Source organism: Taudactylus pleione, unplaced genomic scaffold (assembly GCF_031769625.1).
Source record: "Taudactylus pleione unplaced genomic scaffold, aTauple2 ptg000036l, whole genome shotgun sequence".
Lineage (NCBI taxonomy): Eukaryota > Metazoa > Chordata > Amphibia > Anura > Myobatrachidae > Taudactylus > Taudactylus pleione.
In genome coordinates this window covers 13,199,719-13,227,365 of record NW_028284438.1, presented here as the reverse complement: position 1 = coordinate 13,227,365, position 27,647 = coordinate 13,199,719, and the positions used below count along the sequence as shown (strand labels likewise).

Genomic DNA, 27,647 nt, shown 5'->3' with positions numbered 1-27,647 from the left:
CATTATATGGCACTGACTGTGACTCTCTCTGCATTATATGAAGCTCACTGTGATGCTCTCTGCATTATATGGTGCTGACTGTGATGCTCTCTGCATTATATGGCACTGTGACGCTCTCTGCATTATATGGCGCTGACCGTGACGCTCTCTGCATTATACAGCGCTGACTGTGACGCTCTCTCCATTATATGGCGCTTACTGTGATGCTCTCTGCATTATATGGCGCTTACTGTGACGCTCTCTGCATTATATGATGCTCAGTGTGACACTCTGCATTATATGGTGTTTACTGTGATGCTCTCTGCATTATATGGCGCTTACTGTGACGCTCTCTGCATTATATGATGCTCAGTGTGACACTCTGCATTATATGGTGTTTACTGTGACGCTCTCTGCATTATATGGCGCTTACTGTGACGCTCTCTGCATTATATGATGCTCAGTGTGACACTCTACATTATATGGTGTTTACTGTGACGCTCTCTGCATTATATGGCCCTTACTGTGACGCTCTCTGCATTATATGATGCATACTGGCTACTGTGATGCTCTCTGCATTATATGGCCCTCATTGTGACACTCTGCATTATATGCTGCTTACTGTGATGCTCTCTGCATTATATGGTGCTAACTGTGATACTCTCTGCATTATATGGCGCTTACTGGCTACTGTGACGCTCTCTGCATTATATGGCGCTGACTGTGATGCTATCTGTATTATATGGCGCTTACTGGCTACTGTGACGCTCTCTGCATTATATTGCACTTACTGTGATGCTCTCTGCATTATATGGCGCTTACTGGCTACTGTGACGCTCTCTGCATTATATGGCACTTACTGTGATGCTCTCTGCATTATATGGCGCTTACTGGCTACTGTGACGCTCTCTGCATTATATGGCACTTACTGTGATGCTCTCTGCATTATATGGCGCTTACTGGCTACTGTGACGCTCTCTGCATTATATGGCGCTCATTGTGACACTCTGCATTATATGGTGCTTAATGTGACACACTCTGCATTATATGGTGCTTACTGTAATGCTCTCTGCATTATATGGTGCTTACTGGCTACTGTGACACTCTCTGCATTATATGGTGCTTACTGGCTACTGTGACACTCTCTGCATTATATGGCGCTGACTGTGACGTTCTCTGCATTATATGGTGCTTACTGGCTACTGTGATGCTCTCTGCATTATCTGGCGCTGACTGTGATGCTCTCTGCATTATATGGCACTGACTGTGATGCTCCCTGCATTATATGGTGCTTACTGTGACGCTCTCTGCATTATATGGTGCTTACTGGCTACTGGGACGCACTCTGCATTATATGGCGCTGACTGAGACGCTCTCTGCATTATATGGTGCTTACTGTGACGCTCTCTGCATTATATGGCGCTGACTGTGACGCTCTCTGCATTATATGGTGCTTACTGTGATGCTCTCTGCATTATATGGCGCTGACTGTGATGCTCTCTGCATTATAGGGTGCTTACTGTGATGCTCTCTGCATTATAGGGTGCTGACTGTGACGCTCTCTGCATTATATGGCGCTGTGACGCTTTCTGCATTATATGGCACAGACTGACGCTCTCTGCATTATATGGCACTGACTGTGACTCTCTCCGCATTATATAGCGCTGACTGTGACGCTTTCTGCATTATATGGCGCTAACTGTGACGCTTTCTGCATTATATGGCACTGACTGAGAAACTGTCTGCATTATATGGCACTGACTGTGATGCTCTCTGCATTATATGGCACTGACTGTGAATCTCTCTGCATTGTATAGCGCTGACTGACGCTTTCTGCAGTATATGGCGCCGACTGTGACGCTCTCTGCATTATATGGCACTGACCGTGACGCTCTCTGCATTATATGGCACTGACCGTGATGCTCTCTGCATTACATGGCACTGACCGTGACGCTCTCTGCATTATATGGCACTGACCGTGACACTCTCTGCATTATATGGCACTGACTGTGACGCTCTGCATTATATGACACTGACTGTGATGCTCTCTGCATAATATGGCACTGACTGTGACTCTCTCTGCATTATATGGCGCTGACTGTGACGCTCTCTGCATTATATGGCACTGACTGTGATGCTCTCTGTATTATATGGCACTGACTGTGAGGCTCTCTGCATTATATGTCGCTGACTGTGACGCTCTCTGCATTATATGGCGCTGACTGTGACTCTCTCTGCATTATATGGCGCTGACCGTGACGCTCTCTGCATTATATGTCACTGACTGTGACGCTCTCTGCATTATATGGCGATGACTGTGACTCTCTCTGCATTATATGGCACTGACTGTGACTCTATCTGCATTATATGGCACTGTGACGCTCTCTGCATTATATGGCGCTGACCGTGATGCTCTCTGCATTATACGGTGCTGACTGTGATGCTCTCTCCATTATATGGCGCTTACTGTGATGCTCTCTGCATTATATGGCGCTTACTGTGATGCTCTCTGCATTATATGGCACTGACTGCGACGAACTCTGCATTATATGGCGCTCACTGTGACGCTCTCTCCATTATATGGCGCTTACTATGACGCTCTCTGCATTATATGGTGCTTAGTGGCTACTGGGACGTGCTCTGCATTATATGGTGCTGACTGTGACGCTCTCTGTATTATATGGTGCTTACTGTGACGCTCTCTGCATTATATGGCACTGACTGTGACGCTGTCTGCTTTATATGGCACTGACTGTGATGCTCTCTGCATTATATGGTGCTTACTGGCTACTGTGATGCTCTCTGCATTATCTGGCGCTGACTGTGACGCTCTCTGCATTATATGGCACTGACTGCGATGCTCCCTGCATTATATGGTGCTTATTGTGACGCTCTCTGCATTATATGGTGCTTACTGGATAGTGTGACGCTCTCTGCATTATATGGCGCTGACTGTGACGCTCTCTGCATTATATGGTGCTGACTGTGACGCTCTCTGCATTATATGGTGCTTACTGTGATGCTCTCTGCAATATATGGCGCCGACAGTGACGCTCTCTCCATTATATGGCGCCGACTGTGACGCTCTCTGCATTATATGGCGCTGACTGTGACGCTCTCTGCATTATATGGCGCTGACTGTGATGCTTTCTGCATTATATGGCGCTTACTGTGATGCTTTCAGCATTATATGCCACTTACTGTGACGCTTTCTGCATTATATGGCACTGACTGACGCTCTCTGCATTATATGGCACTGACTGTGACTCTCTCCGCATTATATGGCGCTGACTGTGACGCTTTCTGCATTATATGGCACTGACTGTAATGCTGTCTGCTTTATATGGCACTGACTGTGATGGTCTCTGCATTATATGGTGCTTACTGGCTACTGTGATGCTCTCTGCATTATCTGGCGCTGACTGTGATGCTCTCTGCATTATATGGCACTGACTGTGATGCTCCCTGCATTATATGGTTCTTACTGTGACGCTCTCTGCATTATATGGTGCTTACTGGCTACTAGGACGCGCTCTGCATTATATGGCACTGACTGTGACGCTCTCTGCATTATATGGTGCTTACTGTGACGTTCTCTGCATTATATGGTGCTTACTGGCTACTGTGATGCTCTCTGCATTATATGGCGCTTACTGTGATGCTCTCTGCATTATATGGCGCTTACTGGCTACTGTGACGCTCTCTGCATTATATGGTGCTTACTGTGATGCTCTCTGCATTATATGGTGCTTACTGGCTACTGTGACGCTCTCTGCATTATATGGCGCTCATTGTGACACTCTGCATTATATGGTGCTTAATGTGACACACTCTGCATTATATGGTGCTTACAGTAATGCTCTCTGCATTATATGGTGCTTACTGGCTACTGTGACACTCTCTGCATTATATGGTGCTTACTGGCTACTGTGACACTCTCTGCATTATATGGCGCTGACTGTGACGTTCTCTGCATTATATGGTGTTTACTGGCTACTGTGATGCTCTCTGCGTTATCTGGCGCTGACTGTGACGCTCTCTGCATTATATGGCACTGACTGTGATGCTCCCTGCATTATATGGTGCTTACTGTGACGCTCTCTGCATTATATGGTGCTTACTGGCTACTGGGACGCACTCTGCATTATATGGTGCTGACTGTGACGCTCTCTGCATTATATGGTGCTTACTGTGACGCTCTCTGCATTATATGGTGCTGACTGTGACGCTCTCTGCATTATATGGTGCTTACTGTGATGCTCTCTGCATTATATGGCGCTGACTGTGATGCTCTCTGCATTATAGGGTGCTTACTGTGATGCTCTCTGCATTATATGGTGCTGACTGTGACGCTCTCTGCATTATATGGCGATGTGACGCTCTCTGCATTATATGGCACTGACTGTGACGCTCTCTGCATTATATGGTGCTTACTGTGACACTCTCTGCATTATATGGCGCTGACAGTGACGCTCTCTCCATTATATGGCGCCGACTGTGATGATCTCTGCATTATATGGCGCTGACTGTGATGCTCTCTGCATTATATGGCGCTTACTGTGACGCTTTCTGCATTATATGGCACTGACTGACGCTCTCCGCATTATATGGCGCTGACTGTGACGCTTTCTGCATTATATGGCGCTAACTGTGACGCTTTCTGCATTATATGGCACTGACTGTGACACTGTCTGCATTATATGGCACTGACTGTGATGCTCTCTGCATTATATGGCACTGACTGTGAATCTCTCTGCATTGTATGGCACTGACCGTGACACTCTCTGCATTATATGGCACTGACTGTGACGCTCTCTGCATTATATGGCGCTGACTGTGACGCTCTCTGCATTATATGGCACTGACCGTGATGCTCTCTGCATTATATGGCACTGACCGTGAGGCTCTCTGCATTATATGTCGCTGACCGTGACGCTCTCTGCATTATATGGCGCTGACCGTGACTCTCTCTGCATTATATGGCGCTGACCGTGACGCTCTCTGCATTATATGTCACTGACTGTGACGCTCTCTGCATTATATGTCACTGACTGTGATGCTCTCATCGCGACTCTCTCTGCATTATATGGCACTGACTGTGATGCTCTCTGCATTATATGGCACTGACTGTGACTCTATCTGCATTATATGAAGCTCACTGTGATGCTCTCTGCATTATACGGTGCTGACTGTGAAGCTCTCTGCATTATATGGCACTGTGGCGCTCTCTGCATTATATGGTGCTGACCGTGATGCTCTCTGCATTATACGGCGCTGACTGTGACGCTCTCTCCATTATATGGAGCTTACTGTGATGCTCTCTGCATTATATGGTGCTTACTGTGATGCTCTCTGCATTATATGGCACTGACTGCGACGAACTCTGCATTATATGGCGCTCACTGTGACGCTCTCTCCATTATATGGCGCTTACAGTGACGCTCTCTGCAATATATGGTGCTTAGTGGATACTGGGATGCGCTCTGCATTATATGTTGCTGGCTGTGACGCTCTCTGCATTATATGGTGTTTACTGTGACGCTATCTGCATTATATGGCGTTGACTGTTATGCTCTCTGCATTATATGGTGCTTACTGTGACGCTCTCTGCATTATATGGCACTGACTGTGACGCTGTCTGCTTTATATGGCACTGACTGTGATGCTCTCTGCATTATATGGTGCTTACTGGCTACTGTGATGCTCACTGCATTATCTGGCGCTGACTGTGATGCTCTCTGCATTATATGGCACTGACTGCGATGCTCCCTGCATTATATGGTGGTTACTGTGACGCTCTCTGCATTATATGGTGCTTACTGGTTACTGTGACGCTCTCTGCATTATATGGCGCTGACTGTGACGCTCTCTGCATAATATGGTGCTGACTGTGACGCTCTCTGCATTATATGGTGCTGACTGTGATGCTCTCTGCATTATATGGTGCCGACAGTGACGCTCTCTCCATTATATGGTGCCGACTGTGACGCTCTCTGCATTATATGGCGCTGACTGTGACGCTCTCTACATTATATGGCGCTGACTGTGATGCTTTCTGCATTATATGGCGCTTACTGTGATGCTTTCAGCATTATATGGCGCTTACTGTGACGCTTTCTGCATTATATGGCACTGATTGACGCTCTCTGCATTATATGGCACTGACTATGACTCTCTCCGCATTATATGGCGCTGACTGTGACGCTTTCTGCATTATATGGCACTGACTGTGACGCTGTCTGCTTTATATGGCACTGACTGTGATGCTCTCTGCATTATATGGTGCTTACTGGCTACTGTGATGCTCTCTGCATTATCTGGCGCTGACTGTGATGCTCTCTGCATTATATGGCACTGACTGTGATGCTCCCTGCATCATATGGTGCTGACTGTGAAGCTCTCTGCATTATATTGCACTGTGGCGCTCTCTGCATTATATGGTGCTGACCGTGACGCTCTCTGCATTATACGGCGCTGACTGTGACGCTCTCTCCATTATATGGAGCTTACTGTGATGCTCTCTGCATTATATGGTGCTTAGTGGCTACTGGGACGCGCTCTGCATTATACGGTGCTGACTGCGACGAACTCTGCATTATATGACGCTCACTGTGACGCTCTCTCCATTATATGGCGCTTACTGTGACGCTCTCTGCAATATATGGTGCTTAGTGGCTACTGGGACGCGCTCTGCATTATATGGTGCTGACTGTGACGCTCTCTGCATTATATGGTGTTTACTGTGATGCTATCTGCATTATATGGCGTTGACTGTTATGCTCTCTGCATTATATGGTGCTTACTGTGACGCTCTCTGCATTATATGGCACTGACTGTGACGCTGTCTGCTTTATATGGCACTGACTGTGATGCTCTCTGCATTATATGGTGCTTACTGGCTACTGTGATGCTCTCTGCATTATCTGGCGCTGACTGTGACGCTCTCTGCATTATATGGCACTGACTACGATGCTCCCTGCATTATATGGTGCTTACTGTGACGCTCTCTGCATTATATGGTGCTTACTGGCTACTGTGACGCTCTCTGCATTATATGGTGCTGACTGTGATGCTCTCTGCATAATATGGTGCTGACTGTGACGCTCTCTGCATTATATGGTGCTTACTGTGATGCTCTCTGCATTATATGGTGCCGACAGTGACGCTCTCTCCATTATATGGCGCCGACTGTGATGCTCTCTGCATTATATGGCACTGACTGTGACGCTCTCTGCATTATATGGCGCTGACTGTGATGCTTTCTGCATTATATGGCGCTTACTGTGATGCTTTCAGCATTATATGGCGCTTACTGTGACGCTTTCTGCATTATATGGCACTGACTGACGCTCTCTGCATTATATGGCACTGACTATGACTCTCTCCGCATTATATGGCGCTGACTGTGACGCTTTCTGCATTATATGGCACTGACTGTGACGCTGTCTGCTTTATATGGCACTGACTGTGATGCTCTCTGCATTATATGGTGCTTACTGGCTACTGTGATGCTCTCTGCATTATCTGGCGCTGACTGTGACGCTCTATGCATTATATGGCACTGACTGTGATGCTCCCTGCATCATATGGTTCTTACTGTGACGCTCTCTGCATTATATGGTGCTTACTGGCTACTGGGACGCGCTCTGCATTATATGGCGCTGCCTGTGACACTCTCTGCATTATATGGTACTTACTGTGACGCTCTCTGCATTATATGGCGCTGACTGTGACGCTCTCTGCATTATATGGTGCTTACTGTGACACTCTCTGCATTATATGGCACTGACTGTGACGCTCTCTGCATTATAGGGTGCTTACTGTGATGCTCTCTGCATTATATGGTGCTGACTGTGACGCTCTCTGCATTATATGGCGCTGTGACGCTCTCTGCATTATATGGCACTGACTGTGACGCTCTCTGCATTATATGGTGCTTACTGTGACACTCTCTGCATTATATGGCGCTGACAGTGACGCTCTCTCCATTATAAGGCGCCGACTGTGACGATCTCTGCATTATATGGCGGTGACTGTGATGCTCTCTGCATTATATGGCGCTTACTGTGATGATCTCTGCATTATATGGCACTGACTGTGACTCTCTCCGCATTATATGGCGCTGACTGTGACGCTTTCTGCATTATATGGCGCTGTGATGCTTTCTGCATTATATGGCACTGACTGTGATGCTGTCTGCATTATATGGCACTGACTGTGATGCTCTCTGCATTATATGGCACTGACTGTCAATCTCTCTGCATTGTATGGCACTGACTGACGCTTTCTGCAGTATATGGCGCTGACTGTGACGCTCTCTGCATTATATGAAGCTCACTGTGACGCTCTCTGCATTATATGGCACTGACCGTGACGCTCTCTGCATTATATGACACTGACCGTGATGCTCTCTGCATTATATGGCACTGACTGACGCTCTCTGCATTATATGACACTGACCGTGATGCTCTCTGCATTATATGGCACTGACCGTGATGCTCTCTGCATTATATGGCACGGACCGTGACACTCTCTGCATTATATGGCACTGACTGTGACGCTCTCTGCATAATATGGCACTGACTGTGATGCTCTCTGCATTATATGGCGCTGACTGTGACGCTCTCTGCATTATATGGCACTGACTGTGATGCTCTCTGTATTATATGGCACTGACCGTGACGCTCTCTGCATTATATGACACTGACCGTGATGCTCTCTGCATTATATGGCACTGACTGACGCTCTCTGCATTATATGACACTGACCGTGATGCTCTCTGCATTATATGGCACTGACCGTGATGCTCTCTGCATTATATGGCACGGACCGTGACACTCTCTGCATTATATGGCACTGACTGTGACGCTCTCTGCATAATATGGCATTGACTGTGATGCTCTCTGCATTATATGGCGCTGACTGTGACGCTCTCTGCATTATATGGCACTGACTGTGATGCTCTCTGTATTATATGGCACTGACTGTGAGGCTCTCTGCATTATATGGCGCTGACCGTGACGCTCTCTGCATTATATGGCGCTGACCGTGACTCTCTCTGCATTATATGGCGCTGACCGTGACGCTCTCTGCATTATATGGCGATGACTGTGACTCTCTCTGCATTATATGGCACTGACTGTGATGCTCTCTGCATTATATGGCACTGACTGTGACTCTCTCTGCATTATTTGAAGCTCACCGTGATGCTCTCTGCAATATACGGTGCTGACTGTGACGCTCTCTGCATTAAATGGCACTGTGACGCTCTGCATTATATGGAGCTGACCGTGACGCTCTCTGCATTATACGGCGCTGACTGTGACGCTCTCTCCATTATATGGCGCTTACTGTGATGCTCTCTGCATTATATGGCGCTGACTGTGATGCTCTCTGCATTATATGGCGCTTACGGTGACGCTCTCTGCATTATATGGTGCTTACTGGCTACTGGGACGCGCACTGCATTATATGGTGCTGACTGTGACGCTCTCTGCATTATATGGTGCTTACTGTGACGCTCTCTGCATTAAATGGCGCTGACTGTGATGCTCTCTGCATTATATGGTGCATACTGTGACGCTCTCTGCATTATATGGCGCTGACTGTGACGCTCTCTGCATTATATGGCGCTGACTGTGACGCTCTCTGCATTCTATGGTGCTTACTGTGATGCTCTCTGCATTATATGGCGCCGACAGTGACGCTCTTTCCATTATATGGCGCTGACTGTGACGCTCTCTGCATTATATGGTGCTGACTGTGACGCTCTCTGCATTATATGGCGCTGACTGTGATGCTTTCTGCATTATATGGCGCTTACTGTGATGCTTTCAGCATTATATGGCGCTTACTGTGATGCTTTCTGCATTATATGGCACTGACTGACGCTCTCTGCATTATATGGCACTGACTGTGACTCTCTCCGCATTATATGGCGCTGACTGTGATGCTTTCTGCATTATATGGCACTGACTGTGACGCTATCTGCTTTATATGGCACTGACTGTGATGCTCTCTGCATTATATGGCACTGACTGTGAATCTCTCTGCATTGTATGGCGCTGACTGATGCTTTCTGCATTATATGAAGCTCACTGTGACGCTCTCTGCATTATATGGCACTGACCGTGACGCTCTCTGCATTATATGGCACTGACCGTGATGCTCTCTGCATTATATGGCACTGACCGTGATGCTCTCTGCATTATATGGCACTGACCGTGACACTCTCTGCATTATATGGCACTGACTGTGACGCTCTCTGCATTATATGACACTGACTGTGATGCTTTCTGCATTATATGGCGCTTACTGTGACGCTTTCAGCATTATATGGCACTTACTGTGACGCTCTCTGCATTATATGGCACTGACTGACGCTCTCTGCATTATATGGCACTGACTGTGACTCTCTCCGCATTATATGGCGCTGACTATGATGCTTTCTGCATTATATGGCACTGACTGTGACGCTGTCTGCTTTATATGGCACTGACTGTGATGCTCTCTGCATTATATGGCACTGACTGTGAATCTCTCTGCATTGTATGGCGCTGACTGACGCTCTCTGCATTATATGGCACTGACTGTGACTCTCTCTGCATTATATGGCGCTGACCGTGACGCTCTCTGCATTATATGGCACTGACTGTGACTCTCTCTGCATTATATGGCACTGACTGTGATGCTCTCTGCATTATATGGCACTGACTGTGACTCTCTCTGCATTATATGAAGCTCACTGTGATGCTCTCTGCATTATACGGTGCTGACTGTGATGCTCTCTGCATTATATGGCACTGTGACGCTCTCTGCATTATATGACGCTGACGTGACGCTCTCTGCATTATACGGCGCTGACTGTGATGCTCTCTCCATTATATGGCGCTTACTGTGATGCTCTCTGCATTATATGGTGCTGACTGTGATGCTCTCTGCATTATATGGAACTGACTGTGACGAACTCTGCATTATATGGCGCTCACTGTGACGCTCTCTCCATTATATGGCGCTTACTGTGACGCTCTCTGCATTATATGGCGCTCACTGCAATGCTTTCTGCATTATATGAGACTTCACTACAAGACCACACCTCTTTTCCTGGTTGTGTGCCTTTGGCGCACACATAGTCCCTTGCTTGCAGTGGGGTGGTTTCCCCAAAGCATATTGTTGCACCCACTCACATATTGTCCCACCACTCACTAGTTCTGCCGGTATGCAGTCGGGATGCCGACGGTCTAAATGCCGACCATCGGCATCCCGACTGTCTAATCCCGGCAAGGGTCTAATGACAGGCGTCGAAATCCAGACGTCTGTAATTTTACCTACGCTGGGAGCCCGACACCCAGCACCCCGATCGAATGGAAGCCAGGCGCAGACAGCCGTGGGGGGGACGGTTAGGTTAGGAACACCCAGGGGAGACGTAGGGTTAGGCAGCCCCCCGGGGAGGGATAGGCTTAAGCTAGAGGAAGGGGGGTTAGAGGTAGGCACCCCCGGGGGAGGTTAGGGTTAGGCACCCCCCCGGGAGACTTAGGTTTAGGCTGCAGGGAAGGGGGGGTTAGGTTTAGGCACTTAGAGGGGGGTTAGCATTCGGCACTTGGGGGGGAAGGTTATGGTTAGGCACCCTTGAAGGAGGGTTAGGGTAGGGAATTAGGTTTGCGGTACTTACCTTAATTAGCAGTCTGGATCTTCACCCCTGCCAGGCTTCCGCTGTCGGTATTTGAACCGCCGGCCACAGAACAGAATCATACTGATTCCGTTCTGCCACTGTGGTGACAGGGCTGTTTATTGGAGTGTCCGTGTGCATTTTTACTTCCGGGGCCCGGCAGACTGTCAGCTCATCAATTCTGGACAGGTGCCTGGGGCTGCTCTGTCTCCTCTCCTGCTCTCCACTGTGTTGTCTGCCTGCATGTGACGTGACAGAGAGAGGGGGAAGCCAAGAAGATAGACATTGAGGTGTGCTGCCGCCCAAAGTGGAAAGTAGAGTACAAAGTGAGGTGCACTGCCACCCAAAGTGGAAAGTAGAGTACAAAGTAAGGTGCGCCTGCTGCCTTTGATTCTACTGGGGGAAGGGGGAGGTGGCACAGGTGTGGGGTTTGTGGTGCCTGCCAGTGTGGGGGGGAGGCAGGGTGCTTCGGGCCGGCAACAACCCTACCCCCTCATCACTCTGGCAGGCACCCTTACTGATTCCAGCTTTCACCTACATTCTCCTGCTACAATTGGGTAGTTGGGGGTGGTGTGCGTGCAGTCCGGGGTGTGGGGGGGTTAAACCTGGCACATAAGTTACTGTAGACATAAGTCCCTCTCTGTAATATCCACATATCTGAAAATGTTCCAGTCCAGGGAAAAAGGGGAGGGGATTAGGCATACACTGACTGACTGGTGGGGTGGGGGGATTTGGCATATGCAGACTGACTGGGAGAGGAATTGTTTGAAGAAGGGGGGCCCCAATTTGTATCTTGCTTAGGGCCCTATGACGCCTAAATCCGCCTCTGCACCTAGGAACGCCCACTGAGATTGAGATGTGCACGTGTCCTAATCGTGTACTTAAAGACGAGTATGTAGCCCACGATGCATGCGCAGTTTGCTAAACAACGCTAGATACAAACAGATTTGAATTTGCATGTCACTCAGAATCAGGCCTTTAAAGTTTAACGTTTCCATTGCCAAAACCAATTAATCTTTCAGAGATCACAATATACAGTGACACAGAACTGAAATACAACTTACCTAGCAAACACAATATTTTAAATAAATATTTTAATTTTATTATTGACATTTACAAGGAGAAAAAAGCATATTGATTTGTTACAATTGTATCAAAATTTTAAAAATATGAATGTTACACAAGTAACAGATTTTACAGAAAAGCATTTTCTTGCTTTCCCTGAAAGTAAGAAAACTATACAGCGTTCGAAAATATCAATATCAAAAACATAGGTCAGATAAAAGCACTTATAAAAACAAATATTCCACAGTACAAAGTTTCACAAGTGTGATGTTGTTTCATATTGCATTGTACAAATATCTATGTAAGGATTTCAGTAAAATCTAGAATCAAGGTTTTACCAACGTATTTGTAATTTTTAAGGAGATTTGGAAATGTCCTCACAAAAATAAATCTTTGACAAAGTAGTAAATGCAATTTTAAAATCCAATAGGGAAATACATTTTCTTTTTCTTTTAATTAAGAAACCAATGTTAAAACAATCCTAAGGTGCTGAACTTGCTACTGTCCCTTTTTATTGTCATTTATCTTCCACACGATGCAGAATTTATCTACATAACATATGTGAGGTTAAGGTCTAGATACTCTAGTAGTTCTTTTAGAGAATGCACCCAACTTTCAACATCCCCATTTCTTCAGAGCAATTATTCCAAAATTAATGTACTACATCTGGCTTACACACATAATTGAAAGGAACAAACTATAACATCAAAAAATTATCGCAATAACCCAGTTTAAAGTAGGACATCTACTTAACATTGTGCATGCTGGAAATTAGGCTGTGAATTGTAATGCATGCAGGTAAATTTAATATTGAACACAGTTGTTTTAAATATGTCTCTGTCCTTTCCAGCAGCAATAATATTATTATTTTAAAATTGTCTCCTTAAATTATGGACGTTCACTGGCCTGTTCTTAAAATGGAGACATTTTGTTGTAAACAAACATATAATGTTTGACTGTCATAGGCTTTTGCGTTTTGACAATCCAGACATGTCACCTCTAAACATATTGTTCTGCTTCTCCATCTTTGGAAACTGTATTAGATGTACTCATTTTCGAATCCTCATTTAGATTTGCTGATGTCATTTCTGGAAGTGATGCCAAATCTTTAAAAACATCTACATAATGCCCAAAACCTGGACCCCAATTTAACAGATTGTCCCAATTGAAATTACCAGCTTGCTGGCTTAGCTTCATGGGTAATGTATTTTCAGCTGGTAGAGTGGCTGTTGATGTTTGAGCTCCTGATGGCCCACCTTCAGCTCTGCGGCCTGGATATCTCCGGGGCTTTAGTCTTGCACCATAATTATCTTCATCATCTGCATCTGACTCATTAACTTGAGTTAATTTTGGCATTCTCGATGTGTACACCATTGGTTTGTCTCTATCATACTCCATTTCAGAGCATGTAAAAGATTCATGTGAATCACTATCAGAAGATGATTCTGGAGCTGGAATCCCATCTGCTGGATTCCTCACTCTTGAAAGAGGCCTCTGGCAGTCCTCCTCAGATGAAGATCTCCCATGGTCTGCACTACAGATGCTTGGATTTCTTGGTCTGGGAGTATTAAGTCTTTCAACTTCTTCGATTGAAAGACCAACAGGGGGCCCACTCTCCATAGGAATCTGTCCTATAGGTTGCTTAAGCCGACTTCCTGGTCTGGAGCTATGACCTGCCATGGTCTGAGGACTTTTGCTTCTTCTACCCAATCGAGTTGCATAGTTAAAAATACCAGGCTGACAAACATCATTATGCATTTCCAAAGATGAAAGATGAAGCTCCCGTGCTGGACTGCTTCTGTAAAATGTTGATGACTTGGAAAATGGTGCTGGACTATGACGAGACAAAGGGTTAGGTGGTGGACAACCAGAATGGCCAAGTGTAGCAGTTCTAAGCCCTTGGCTGTAAGATGGTTGATATGTTAAACTGCTTGCTCCCAAAGGCAGTGGAGATTGTCTTGCAAAGCCAAGAGGACTGTGTCTTTGAATTGAGAATTTAGGAGTGTGGCTCCGGAACTGCTTATAGTGCTGGATAATATCTGCATCAGAAGGAGCAATACTGCTGGCATTGTCAATATCATAGTGCTCTATTTCAGTGTCTAGCATAGCCAAAGGGGCACTAGGTATTATCTCTGAGCTGTGGGGTATATCTGTTTCATCATATATTAGATATGGGTTTTCCCTTTCAATGATGTCTGGTTTAGGGTTTCCTTCTGGTTGTTTTCTGATAGTCATATCATCCCCATATGGTGGGATATTGTCAGGATCATCAAAGGCAACATTCTCACTTCCCTTTTTCTTCTTTTCTTTAGGTTTTTTCTCTTCTTTTGGCACTTTATTTTTTCTTCCTCTGCATTGATTACACAAGATCAAACTAAGTACCAGTAGAGCAAGAATTGTAGCACAGCTCCCAACAATTGCTGGGACAGCCCAAAGTGGAAGAGATAAATGCTCTGTATGTGTGCTCAGAGTACATATGTGCCCCCCATGTAATCCACTCTTGCAAATGTTACCCTGGGGGCATATAACACCAAGACATGCTATAACTGTTTCACAGAGCTTCCCGGTGTGTGTCTCAGGACAAATGCAGGTAAATCCAGATTGGGAGTGTGGTTCACAACTCCCTCCATTTTGGCAAGGGCTTGAGGAACAGTCCCCAGGTGGTACACAGCTGTATGCATGCCACTGATTAATGCACATCAAGTCGCCCCAACAAGGGTTACTGGCACAAATATTAGGACCTCTGCATCCTAGTTTAGCAGATGTATCTGATTTGGTTATGTGAACCATGTCATGTTTTCCACTGAAAGGAAGATTTTCCCGGTTATACTTCACATAGGCAATACATCCATCAAAACCTAAAAGAAAAATATAAAAATTGAGTTAACATGTAATAAAATCTTTAGCAGCTTTACATTACATTCTTCCTATAGTCCAAAGTATTTACATTTAAGAACAACATATAGCCTAAATTAAAACAGCAATTACGCCATATGGAATATATTTCTGAAACGTCTCGTTCTGATCTAAAGTGTTTGACTAGGAATGTATGTACCTCTATTACAGGATCACTGTCTCTTACCTCTTGAATTCAGAGTAATTTTAGAAGAACAAGAAATAATAAATACTACAGGCTATAATATAGTACTATATAAATATACAAACGAACAAAAAGACATTCTTGATTCCTGTACTATTATATGAATGCAGCTAAGCTGCCATTCATGGTGAAGTTATTCAGAGAAATGGAGATTTCAGATAAGAAGATGGAAGTGGAATGTGGGAGCAGAACAGCCCTTGAGAGCACAAATGAGAATACAGCTGGAAGACGCTGCAACAGCTAACAGGGAAGGGTTCAGTGGAGATTATGCGGAAATTACCATCAATAGCTTGAAGGTCATACTGAAATCAAAAAGCACTGGACAAATTGCCAAAATGAAAAGTGGTGACTGAAAACCCTAAAAAACCTATGCAACCTTATTGGAATTGCACACTTTGTGATATAAATCCTGAAATCAAGCTACAGATGTGTCCTCACCCGTCATAATGCAATGCGACTAGGAAGCACCAGGAAACTGTGCTGATTAAGGGCCTGATTCAGAGGTGCTCGCTATTTTCGAGCGTTCGCTCTGAATCAGGGCATATTTTTTTTTTTTTTAAATCTGCCTCCAGGCCGCTAGCATAGCTGTGGGTGACCACCCACAGCTTTCACGAGCGGCCTGGCGATGGTTGCAATTATTGCGACCATCGGGCTTGCGACGAGACCCTTGTGGTAGGATCTCGGGTCCCGCAAGCCCGAGTGAACTTCCTGCTCTAATAAGAACAGGAAGTTCACTACTGACATCATGAATGATGTCAGTAGGGCCACCCACAAACGGCAGGCGTTCCTTCGTTTGCCCAGCCACCCCCCCTCCCCGCCTACAAAATTGCGCACGCACATTGCACACGCCACACGTGCGCACTGGCCGACCATCGACCCGCTTGTCAGTTTATAAATGAATAGGAATGACTAGACATGAGTTACTAGGGCAATGTTGCCAAATTCCGCACAGCAAAGTAGTGTACATTATCGCAGTGACGTGACTGAGCAAACACAGTTACCAGGAAATGCATGGATTTTTAACATAATAATATATGAACAACTGCAGTAAAAATGTTCAAGACTTTACATTTCATGTATTTGTCTTGCAAACAATGCAACATGTTTACAAACATCAAATAAATCTATAATTTTACAGACTATTGATAAATGAGAGCGACCTACTCTAGCAATTAACTAGATAATGGGGAAAATTGATCTGCAAAATCTACAAATGTTGTACCATTTTGGTTGCTTTGAGATGTCTGCCCAGGTGGAAAGCCTCCAAGCTGAAGAGTAAGAACATTAAGACCTCCAAAATCTTGTGTTACATGATGAATATCTCGATTGTAGGTTTTATCCACAGACATAGTAGTAGTAGAACCATTCTTCTCCATTAGAAGGGTGTGCCAACGACCATCGGCTATGTACATTTCTGGGATAGTTCTCTCCACTTTTCCTGAAACACCTGCATCAGATGTGTAGTGTAATTTTCCATTCTTCACCTTCAATGGGAAACAAAGCATAAATACATTATACCACCCACTCTACTTGTCTGGTGCTTGCTCACATGACCTTTAAACACACAAGCCTATTCCATTTACTCTTGTTTATTGTTACTCTCAACTACTTGTTAGCTTTGGTCACAGTAACTATGGTGACCAATGAATTGGGTCCATTGTGTCTGGAAAAATAATTTTAACATGTATATAATTATATTTAACTAAGACATTTTCCCAAGCTAAATTCAAATTGAGTGTGGCTAAGTAGGGCAATTAGGACTGGCACCGCATATCTACAAAACTCCAATTAAACCGATGTCTTGAAAAAAACCTTTAACACTGAGTCACAAAACCCTACTTCAACTTTAAGATAAATACATATTCAACCTGGCAATATAAATGTGTGACTAAAGAGCTGTAGCGATTTACGAGTTCAAATAACTATTTCTATGTATTTTATATTCATCTTATATAACTAAAACAGACTTTAATTGGTCTACTGTGTTTCCACTGCAATTGGTCTGCTGCACATTCTATAATCAGTCAGAAAAAGACATTGTACTTGAGTTGATAATCTTCTACTTCACCTAGTAAAAATATAATCTGTTAAACCCTAGAGCAATAAAAACATTTTTAGAATTTCAAACTTATTTCCATTTATCGAAGTCAAATTATTTATGACCAAGAGCAAATATACGATATACTTTGTGTAAAAAAGACATATCACTGGCTTTCATTTATTTATATGTCAGTAACTAGAAGGACAACTGCAACTAAAATATGTGAAAAAAAATCATAAAATTATGAATGTAAAGTATATTTTTCAGCCATATTGAGTATTTTGCCTAAAAGTAATGGGATAAGACTAGTTCCTATATTCTTCGACGGAAGAAAAAATGTACAACATGTCAGTTGTTGTGCCATTGCTGAACCGACCCTTGTACAGATGTGCCCTCATAGACTATTGCTGCAGTCATGTCAAACAGCCCTTCTTGGCGTGTCAGGTGCCGTGCAATGTGACAAAACCGCTCAACAAGCCTGCACTGATTAATTTCATATGCAACACTTGTACAGTGTGAATAAATCTGAATCTCTATAGGAAGTGCTACAATGCAGCGGCCGCAGCTTTTTTCAACTCCAAGTTCTGTTGTACTAGGACCCTGTACATATTTAAAACTAATTCCTCTGCGGTTAAAGTAGCAGCCCGGAACCGCATGGTGTATTGAGGCTAGTAGTATGAGGACACCTCTAAGTCAACTCAAGAATCTGTACAAAAATATCACCACGCTTGTAGGAAGGTATTTAGAGCATGTGCCCACATATCTCTTATCTTACATTGCTCACACTCATACTGGGAAGCAGTCGGGAAGCCGACGGACAAAATCCTGACTGCCGGCTTCTCGACTGTCTAATCCCGGCAAGTGTCTAATGATCAGCGTCAAAATCCCGATGCCTGTCATTAGACCTACACCGGGAGCTCGACACCCGGCTTACGGATCGAAGGTAAGCCGGGGGCGGGGCGCAGACAGCTGTGGGGGGGGGGGTTTAGGTTAGGGGCTCCCGGGGGGGGACATAGGGTTTAGGCACCCCCCCTGGAGGTTAGGGTTAGGCTAAGGGAAGGGGGGTTAGGGTTATACACCCTGGTTGTGGCTAGGTTTAGGCAACCCCCAGGAGACTTAGGTTTAGGCTGCTGTGAAGGGGGGATTAGGTTTAGGCACTTAGAGGGGGGTTAAGCACCTGGAGGGGAGGTTAGGGTTAGGCACCCCTAAAGGAGGGTTAGGGGGTAAAAAAAGGTTAGCGATACTTACCTTTAATATCTTCGGGATTTTCACCCCTGCCGGGCTCCCGCTGTCGGGATAAATCATACTGAATCCCTCATACTGTTGCCATGAATTTTTCTTAAACAATTCAATTTTAAAAAATTGTATCACTGAATGATTTCTATACATATGCAATGATTTGCACGATATTGTTCTTACACATGTGTGAAAACTAGGCCACTTATAATGACCATTAACCCTCACATAAATACAGTAATATGATTTTTTTTTAAGTAATATTCTATCAAAATGTTCAAATTGATTGATCACAGTACTCAAAGAACTTTGGGATTAGATTCATGGCTTCACAATGTTCATGGCAACCCACACAAATTATCTGTATATTGCAACTAAAACTTGTTGCATTTGTGGGCTTTTTGTTCCTGTGGTTTAGTAGCCAGTTATCATGCTGCTGTGGCTGCAATAGTCCAACGTCTGAATTATGCATGCCCACTTCTAGTGTAAACAACCTCTTCCTGTTGAGGGCAATGCATCAGGACTTTTTTCCAGTAAACACTTGTATACTTTTAGTCCGTAAATATGTCTCAGCCCTTTGTTGTGCAATGTCACGATTCACGGCATCACATAGTGATGACAACATTTCCATTGAATCATGTCATCAAGCCCCATCTTTCCGCTACACTAAGCAAATGGGCTGAATCTGAGAGAACCCCTGAAATTAGGGAGTTTCCCAGATATTACGAGAGCATAGACAAGTATGCTCCAGCATTAAATAAATCCATTATCACTAAGTGCAAAATCCTGAATAATTGTAAAGAAATTGTTGTACATGGATTTGAAGCTTAATGATGCAAAGCAAAGTGCTACACTCCCGGTCATAGGAGTAAGGTGGTAGAGTGGGGAGGGAATGGCCACAATCACAATACCTGAAGCAAGATGTGCACCACCTCTGTGCAAGGGATGGCACCTTGGCCAAAATACCTGAAGCAAGGGGGTCATCACCTCTGTGCAGGGAATGGCACATTTTCCATGTATGGGGGAGATACCCTAGGGCTTATAACAGCTATGTAGAGCATTCTGGACATAATTAGTTAAGTTTGCTTTTCGAAACCAAAACCTAGTGCAGGTCTTGGGTATAAGTATGAATAATCTACTTAATTCTTAGACTAATCTCAGGTAGAAATATGCAGTTTACAGTCTACCCCTACCTGAACTTTCATTTTGTTATTTAGCATTTATATGCTCTATCAGGCTAGACATATGTATACCTAAATCAATAAAATTATCAGATGATATCATGGAAAGTGAGTACACATGAAAACTGATAGACTTTTGGAATAAGAGGCTTCTTTATAGTCAGTTAAAATATAAATATATATAGATATATGTATTGGGAAACATCCCAGAAATCAAAGAAACTTTTGGCTCGTGGTCTGTCCCAATAAAGTGTATTGCCAACATTACTGCTGCACTCATTTAGAATTATGACAACCTTGATTGAGCCATGGCCAGAGACTAAACTTATCAGGATCTCTTTAGGGAAAGGTAACTTCTGCAGAGTTGTGTTTTTTATACCACAGGGAGGAAGATAGGGACACTTTACTGGCTTAAAAACACATTTAGATGTCTGTAACTAGTTTGCCATCTTTAAAAAAAAAAAAAAAGTTCTACATTTTAAATCAGATATGGCATTCTCTGTGGATTAATACATGATCACGAAATCAAGACTTTTCACGCTTTCATTTGTCACAAATGATTAAAGGTAGCACAGAGTTACAGTAGATAGTTTAAAGAGGCAGGAGAAAGTAAAGATAGACAAAAGAAAAAAGTTTACTTGCAAACAAGGAAAGAAAAATGAGAGTTATGGTAAGAACTTACCTTTGTTAACTCTCTTTCTTCGAAGTCCATAGGGTCCACAGGGAGACCTTGGGGTGTAGGTGATGGGGAACCAATCCGGACACCACGCAGTTAAAGCTTTTCAGTTCCAAGGATGCATTGGGTCCACTCTTCCTATACCCCGCCCCCGAGCCAAAGGCACCTCAGTTGGTAATAAGCCAAAGGCCAGAGAAGGATAAGAGAGAAGGAAGACTGGAACACACAAGAATCACACTCACAGAGGAGGCGGGAAACCGGTGACCAGTAAGATAGCCCATATGAAGCCAGGTGCGTCAGGGCGGGTGCAAAGGTAAGTTCTTAACTTAACTCTCATTTTCTTCTTCAGGGTCCATAGGTTCCACAGGGAGACCCCAAAGCAGTTATTTTAAGGGTGGGGATGCTCCTACGCTGAGAGGAGAATCTGGCGCCCAAAGGAAGCATCCTGAGAAGCGAAGGTTTCAAATGCATAGAACCTTAGAAAGGTCTGGACAGAAGACCACGTGGCTGCCTTACAAAGCTGGACAGCCGAGGCACCACGGTAAGCTGCCCACGAGGGACCCCCAGACCGAGTAGAATGAGCCTTAACAGAAGTCGGAACAGGCAGGCCTGCCTGCGTGTAAGCTTCTGAGATATGAAGCCATCTAGCCAATGTTTGTTTATTGGCTGGCCATCCCTTCTTGTGAAATCCATAGAGCACAAACAAGGAGTCTGATTTCCATAGAGAACTGGTACTGTCCACATAAAACCTGAGAGCGTGGACCACATCCAATGTGGCCTCACCTGCCAAGAGGTCTGGTGATAGAAAGGGCGGTACTATAATTTCCTGATTAATATGGAAACTAGAAACAACCTTAGGAAGGAACTCAGGGCGAGTAAGAAGCACCACCCTGTCCCGGTGAAATATAAGAAAAGGAGCGCTCCCAATTCTGACACCCTTCTGGCAGATGCAGAAGAAAAAGAGTCTTAGCTGTTAACCACTTAAGTTCCACTGAATTTAGTGGTTCAAATGGAGGACCCTGGAGGGCCCGAAGAACTACTGCCATATCCCAAGGAGCCAGTGGGGGAACAAAGGGAGGTTGAATCTGGAGGACACCCTGGAGGAAGGTGTGGATATCCAGAAGCAGAGTAATTCTACATTGGAACCACACTGACAGTGCAGAGACATGCACTTTCAACAAGGCCAGGCATAGGCCGAGGTCCAATCCACTTGAAGGAATGCCAGTTTTCAAAACACCTGAGGATTGTAATCTCTTGTACGACACCACTGGAACTATGTATGCTACACTCTGTGGTAGATCCTGGCGGAGGCAGGTTTATGCGCTCTAAGCATCATGTTGATGACCGAGCCAGAGAATCCCTTGGACTTCAGGAGGGATGTCTCAACAGCCACGCCATCAAAGACAGACGATCCAGGTCTGGTTAAAGGCAAGGACCCTGAGACAACAGGTCCGGACATTGAGGCAGCAGAAACGGAGTGTCGATGGAGAGACTCTGAAGATCTGAGTACCAATGACGTCTGTGCCAAGTTGAAGCCACCAGCAGGACAGTGCCTCCATCTTGCTTGAACTTCCGAAGAACCCAAGGAAGCAGGGAGACTGGAGGAAATAGGTACACAAACCGGAAGGTCCATTTCACTGACAGAGCATCCAACACGCTTGCTTTGGCATCTCTTGTTCTGGACCCGTACACTGGTAACTTGTGATTGTGTCAGGAGGCCATGAGATCCACCTCTGGGAGACCCCATTTGTACACTAGGAGTTGAAACACCTCTTGGTGAAGAGACCATTCCCCTGGATGCACGTCATGACGGCTGAGGAAGTCCGCTTTCCAATTTAGAACTCCCGGAATGGACACTGCGATATAGCCGGGAGATGAGATTCTGCCCATGTCAGAATGTGTGACACTTCTGACATTGCTGCCCAACTTTGAGTGCCTCCTTGATGGTTGATGTAAGCCACTGTGGTGTAGTTGTTGGACTGAACCTGCATGGGCTTTCTGTGAAGAATGTGCTTTGCCATCATGAGGGTTTGCCAGCCCGAAGTTCCAATATGTTGATGGGCAGGGATGCCTCTACCATTGTCCACCAGCCCTGAAAGGAGTGTGGACCAGTCACTGCGCCCCATCCCTGGACACTGGCATCCATTGTTAGGAGTATTCAGTCTGGGATCCAAAAGGGGTGACCCTTGGTTAGATGACATGTCTGAAGCCACCAAGAGAGGGACAGACGCACCTCCGGAGAGAGTACCATTGTCTGAGCACTGATCTGATGGGGTAATCCTTTCCACCTGGAGAGGATCAGCCCCTGCAAGGGCCTGGAATGGAACTGAGCATATTCCACCATGTCGAATGTGGACACCATGGATCCCAGAACCTGCATTGCTGAGTGGACTGACAACCAGCAACTGCAAAGACATCTGCGTACTCGCAGCTGCAGCGTGGAGATCTTTTCTGGAGTTAGAAAGATTCTCTGCTGGTGAGAGTCCAGAAGGGCCTCCCAAATGAACCATGCTCTGTGAGGGAATTAGGGAGGACTTTTTCCAATTGATTAACCACCCATGTGCTTGTAGACAAGCAACTGTCACTTGCAGGTGGTAGTGAAGTACTTCTAGAGAATTTGCCAACAAGACGAGGTCGTCCAGATATGGTAGGAGCCAGATACCCTGACTCCGCAGGTGGGCTGCCATGACAGCAATAATTTTGATAAATACCCTTGGAGCCAGGGATAGGCCAGAGGGCAGCGCCCATAAATGGAAGTGTCATTGCAGAATAGCAAACCGCAGATAATGCTGGTGAGAAATCGTTATGGGAACATGCATCCTGAATGTCCAGTGATACCATGTAATCCCCAGGTTTCATAGCCAGTATGATGGATCATAAGGTTTCCATCCTGAACCTGGGCACCCTGAGGTTAAGGATAGGCCGATGAGACCTATTTGGTTTCTGAACCAAAAAGAGAGTAGAATAATAACCAGTCCCTCGTTGAGATAGCGGAACTGGTACAATTACCCCTGCCTGCAGCAAGGACTGTATGGCTTTCTGGATCTACAAGGCCTTGGTCTTGTTGGAAGGAGGGCCTGTGCAGAAAAATTGGTGGGAAGGCTTTTCGGAGGAATGAGAGGATGTACCCCTGAGAGAACACTTCTCTTACCCAAGCATCCTTGGTGGTTTGACACCAGCACTGGGTGAACTGAAGAAGTCGGCCTCCCACTCTGAAGTAATCCCACTGTGGGAATGACCGCCTGCTGTGGAACAGGAGGTGTCTGCATAATCAGTGGTAGTCCCTGAGAGTGAGGGACGGACTGCTGTGGTAGCCCCATAGGAGGAACAACAGTCGGTACCGCCAGGTGGTCCACAACTATCACAGCATCTGAGAAAAAAATGCCCAAGGGGGCTCCTGTACTGATGTAGGGGGGTTCGAGGCATATGGTGGGTTATACCACCCCATATATAACCCATCCTGAACCACATCCTCCTCACTGAAAACTGCAGTACATAATCTGCAAGATTGCAGCATAAGTACAGGAATTTTTTCATTACCCTTGTCAGACATAGCGCACTGTGGGCCTGATTCAGACCCAGATGCTAAGCCGCGATCGTTCTCTGCCAAAAAGGACCGCGTATGCAAATTCCGCGATCGCACTGTGTGGTGTAAGGACGCCCTTTATGTCTTAAGAGAGTGATGGCAGTGAGCAAACGCAGGTGTATAAAGACGCCCACTTTCTTTTCTTAGCACACGTCATCTCCAGGAAGTGTATGATTAATCGGTAACATCGAGAGCCATCGGAGTCGCAAGCAGCGCTTTAGGTAGCCCCTACCCCGCTGCAAGCACATGTACAATGACGACTCCATGCTAATTAAGCACACCCTTTAAACGCCGTTTTGACGCCCAGACTCATCTGCGTTCGCACTACCACTCCCCCGTTCACAAACACCTTCCCCTGTTACCACCCACAAACGGCACTATCTGTCACTCAAGGTAGGGCTCAGTCTTTGTGCTACGAGCACTTGACTCCCGATCGCAGTGACTGGACCACACGCTGTCCTGGGAGAACTGCAACAGCACCTTTAGAAAATGACCGCTGGAGACCTCAAGGGGGCATGTCCAGAGGAGGAGAACAGCTCAGGGAAGCCAGACCGCAGTGGTAAGGCGTGCTGAGCTGAGGGGAGAAGCCGCTTAAACAGGGAAGCTGTCTCCCCTGGCCGGTTATTAATCCCTGGGACTCTGGTTTCCCGCACCAATATGTCCCTGGTGGTCAAGTTGGAGCGCGATGGCCGGAGCCTGCGTCCACACCCAGCACCTCTGGTCTGTCCCCTGAGACCAGAGGTATCAACTGCCAGTACAAGTGGGTCACCGCGAGCGGTGCCCTGCCTTACCTGTCCCCTGATGTCCGGGTGAAGTCTGGGTTCTATCCAGGGGCCCTGGCTAGCAGACCCACGGAACACCCGCCAAGATCCCCAGACCAGTACTGGCGTCGCGGCACCAGAGGGGTGACGGAGCGGCAGTGCAGACGTCCCTCGAACACGCTGCTGCTGCATGCTCTATTGTTTGTGAAAGTAAAATAAAGAAATAAGCTTTAGGGGCTGATGAACAGCCCCCCTGCAAAATGTGACCCGACTCCGGCCGGGCACCAACAAAACTGAGGTGCCTCTGGCTCGGGGGCGGGGTATAGGGAGAGTGGACCAAATGCATTCTAGGAGCTGAAAAGCTTTAACTGCGTGGTGCCCGGATTGGTTCCCATCACCTACACCACAAAGTCTCCCTGTGGAGCCTATGGACCTTGAAGAAGAATTTTTTTTTTTTTATTATTAAATTTTGGACCTAAGACTAACCTAAGAATTTTATTTATCTGCAGCCTATTAGACAACTTTTTCTGATTACTGATACAGTGAAGGCTTATTGAAATATGTGTATAAAAGTCAATCAGATATAGGCAGGACCAATATATGACACGGGCATAATTTCAGTACAGGGCCGTCTCTTCCATTGGGCTTGTTGGGTTGGTGCCCAAGGGCCCGAAGCAACAAGGGGCCCGCCAGCCCCCCTGCAGCCGCGGCCAGTTTTTTTCTCTTTTTTATTTTTTTTTCAAAGCACCACTGTGTTCCATGGGTGACGAGCGGACCGCGGACTCTCCCCCTCCCTCCGCGGTTGAAAAGTACTCACCCAGACCCACGCCGATGCATTTGCTCTGCTTTATCCGCCTGCGCCAGTCAAAGAGACGGCTGCTGATGGGACGCGCGTGCCACAGCAGCTCCTCCCCTGGCTCCTTATGCTGTTCCGCTTCCGCCCACCGCGTGCCGCGCAGTGTCTGGAGCCGGACTGCTGGTCACTCGAGGATCCGTCAAGGTCCAGTCCATCTCTGTCGTCGGCTGTCCCGGCTCTCACAGCCTCTTCAGAGTCAGGATAGGAGACTCCTCTCCTCTGACAGGCGAGCCACCACTGCGGAGTACAGTAGTAAGGTGCATCATGTAAGCCCTAGGAGGTAAGGAAGCGCTATAGCCAGGTTCCTGCCTCCGGCTACATCATTATCAACAATATTGCTGGGTTTTAAGAGGGATCACTGGAGACTGGATGTGGTGGCTGGCGCTACATTGCCTTAGGCTGAAGTGAAGTGAGTGTGACAGGGTAGTCACAGGAGGGAGCAGTTTTCTTAGAATTTGGGCCAGCATCCAATGACAGTGTCTACTGTTCCGGCTGCAGAAATGACATGCAACTTATTTTACAATACAGACCGTTTCTGTAAATGCTGTTCCATATTGCGTTTAGTACTGTTGTAAAAAATTCAGAATGTAAGGAATTAAAACTAAAAATCAAGTTAGGGAATATCATTATATTAAGCGATGTTCAGGTTAGCGTTTGTACTATATTTTCACTAAGGATCTTCATTTGTTTGGATAGGCGATCAGTATCTACTACATACAGTATGTGTCCTCCTCCTGCACACAGGTGTAATCTTTATATCCATCCACTGTGATATCATCTCAGGAAGTGGCTCCATATATACAGACACTGTCATGGTGCATCCAATGTGATATTATCTAAGGATGAGGCCCCATAGCTACAAACACCATGTACTGTATTAATCCATCCAGTGTGATGTTATCTCAGGATGTGGCCCTGTATCTAAAGACACCATTTGATATTATCTCAGGATGTCACATGGTTCCATATCTACAGACACCATGTCATAATCCATCCAGAGTGATATTATCTCAGAATGTGGCCCCAGTGTCTGCATACACCATTTTGTATCCATGCTAGATTGGATAATGGGTCTCATTCAGACCCACTCGCGAGCGCAGGACGCTCGCAAGCAGGTCGATGGTACCCAAATGCGCATGCGCACGACGGAGGGAACTCCATCGTGCGCATGCGCGAGACCCGGATAGCGACAGCCAAGCTGTCGCTCCGGGTCTCGCACCAAAGGGGGCGTGCTGTCGATGGTGAGTGACAGCACGTCCCCTTTGGTGGGCGTGCCGGGGGCGTTGCTGCCAGACGGAGGCGTTCCCATGGGAATGCCTACCGTCTGGGTCCGGCCCCACTGACATCACTAGTGATGTCAGTGGGAGTGTTTTTGGCTCTGATAGAGCCAAAATCACTCCAGGGCTTGCGGCAGCGAGACCCTACTGCAGGGTCTCATCGCAAGCCCGATGGTCGCGATGGTCTTGACCATCGCGACCATCATCATGGACGCTCGCAT

The 27,647-nt window shown here is 46.0% G+C and overlaps 1 protein-coding gene across 1 annotated transcript in view; it reads right to left on the bottom strand.

Moving 5' to 3' along the window:
* Positions 1–12,775: 12,775 nt before the first annotated feature.
* Positions 12,776–27,647, bottom strand: part of FAT4 (FAT atypical cadherin 4) — a 278,396-nt gene continuing 263,524 nt past the window's right edge. Inside the window, exons 16-17 of the mRNA XM_088452295.1 lie at positions 17,035–17,296; positions 12,776–15,570 (exon numbers count right to left, since the gene is read on the bottom strand). Coding sequence (XP_088308421.1) covers positions 13,712–15,570; positions 17,035–17,296 — 2,121 coding nt within the window. The 3' untranslated portion in view covers positions 12,776–13,711. The remainder of the gene's footprint in view (positions 15,571–17,034; positions 17,297–27,647) is intronic.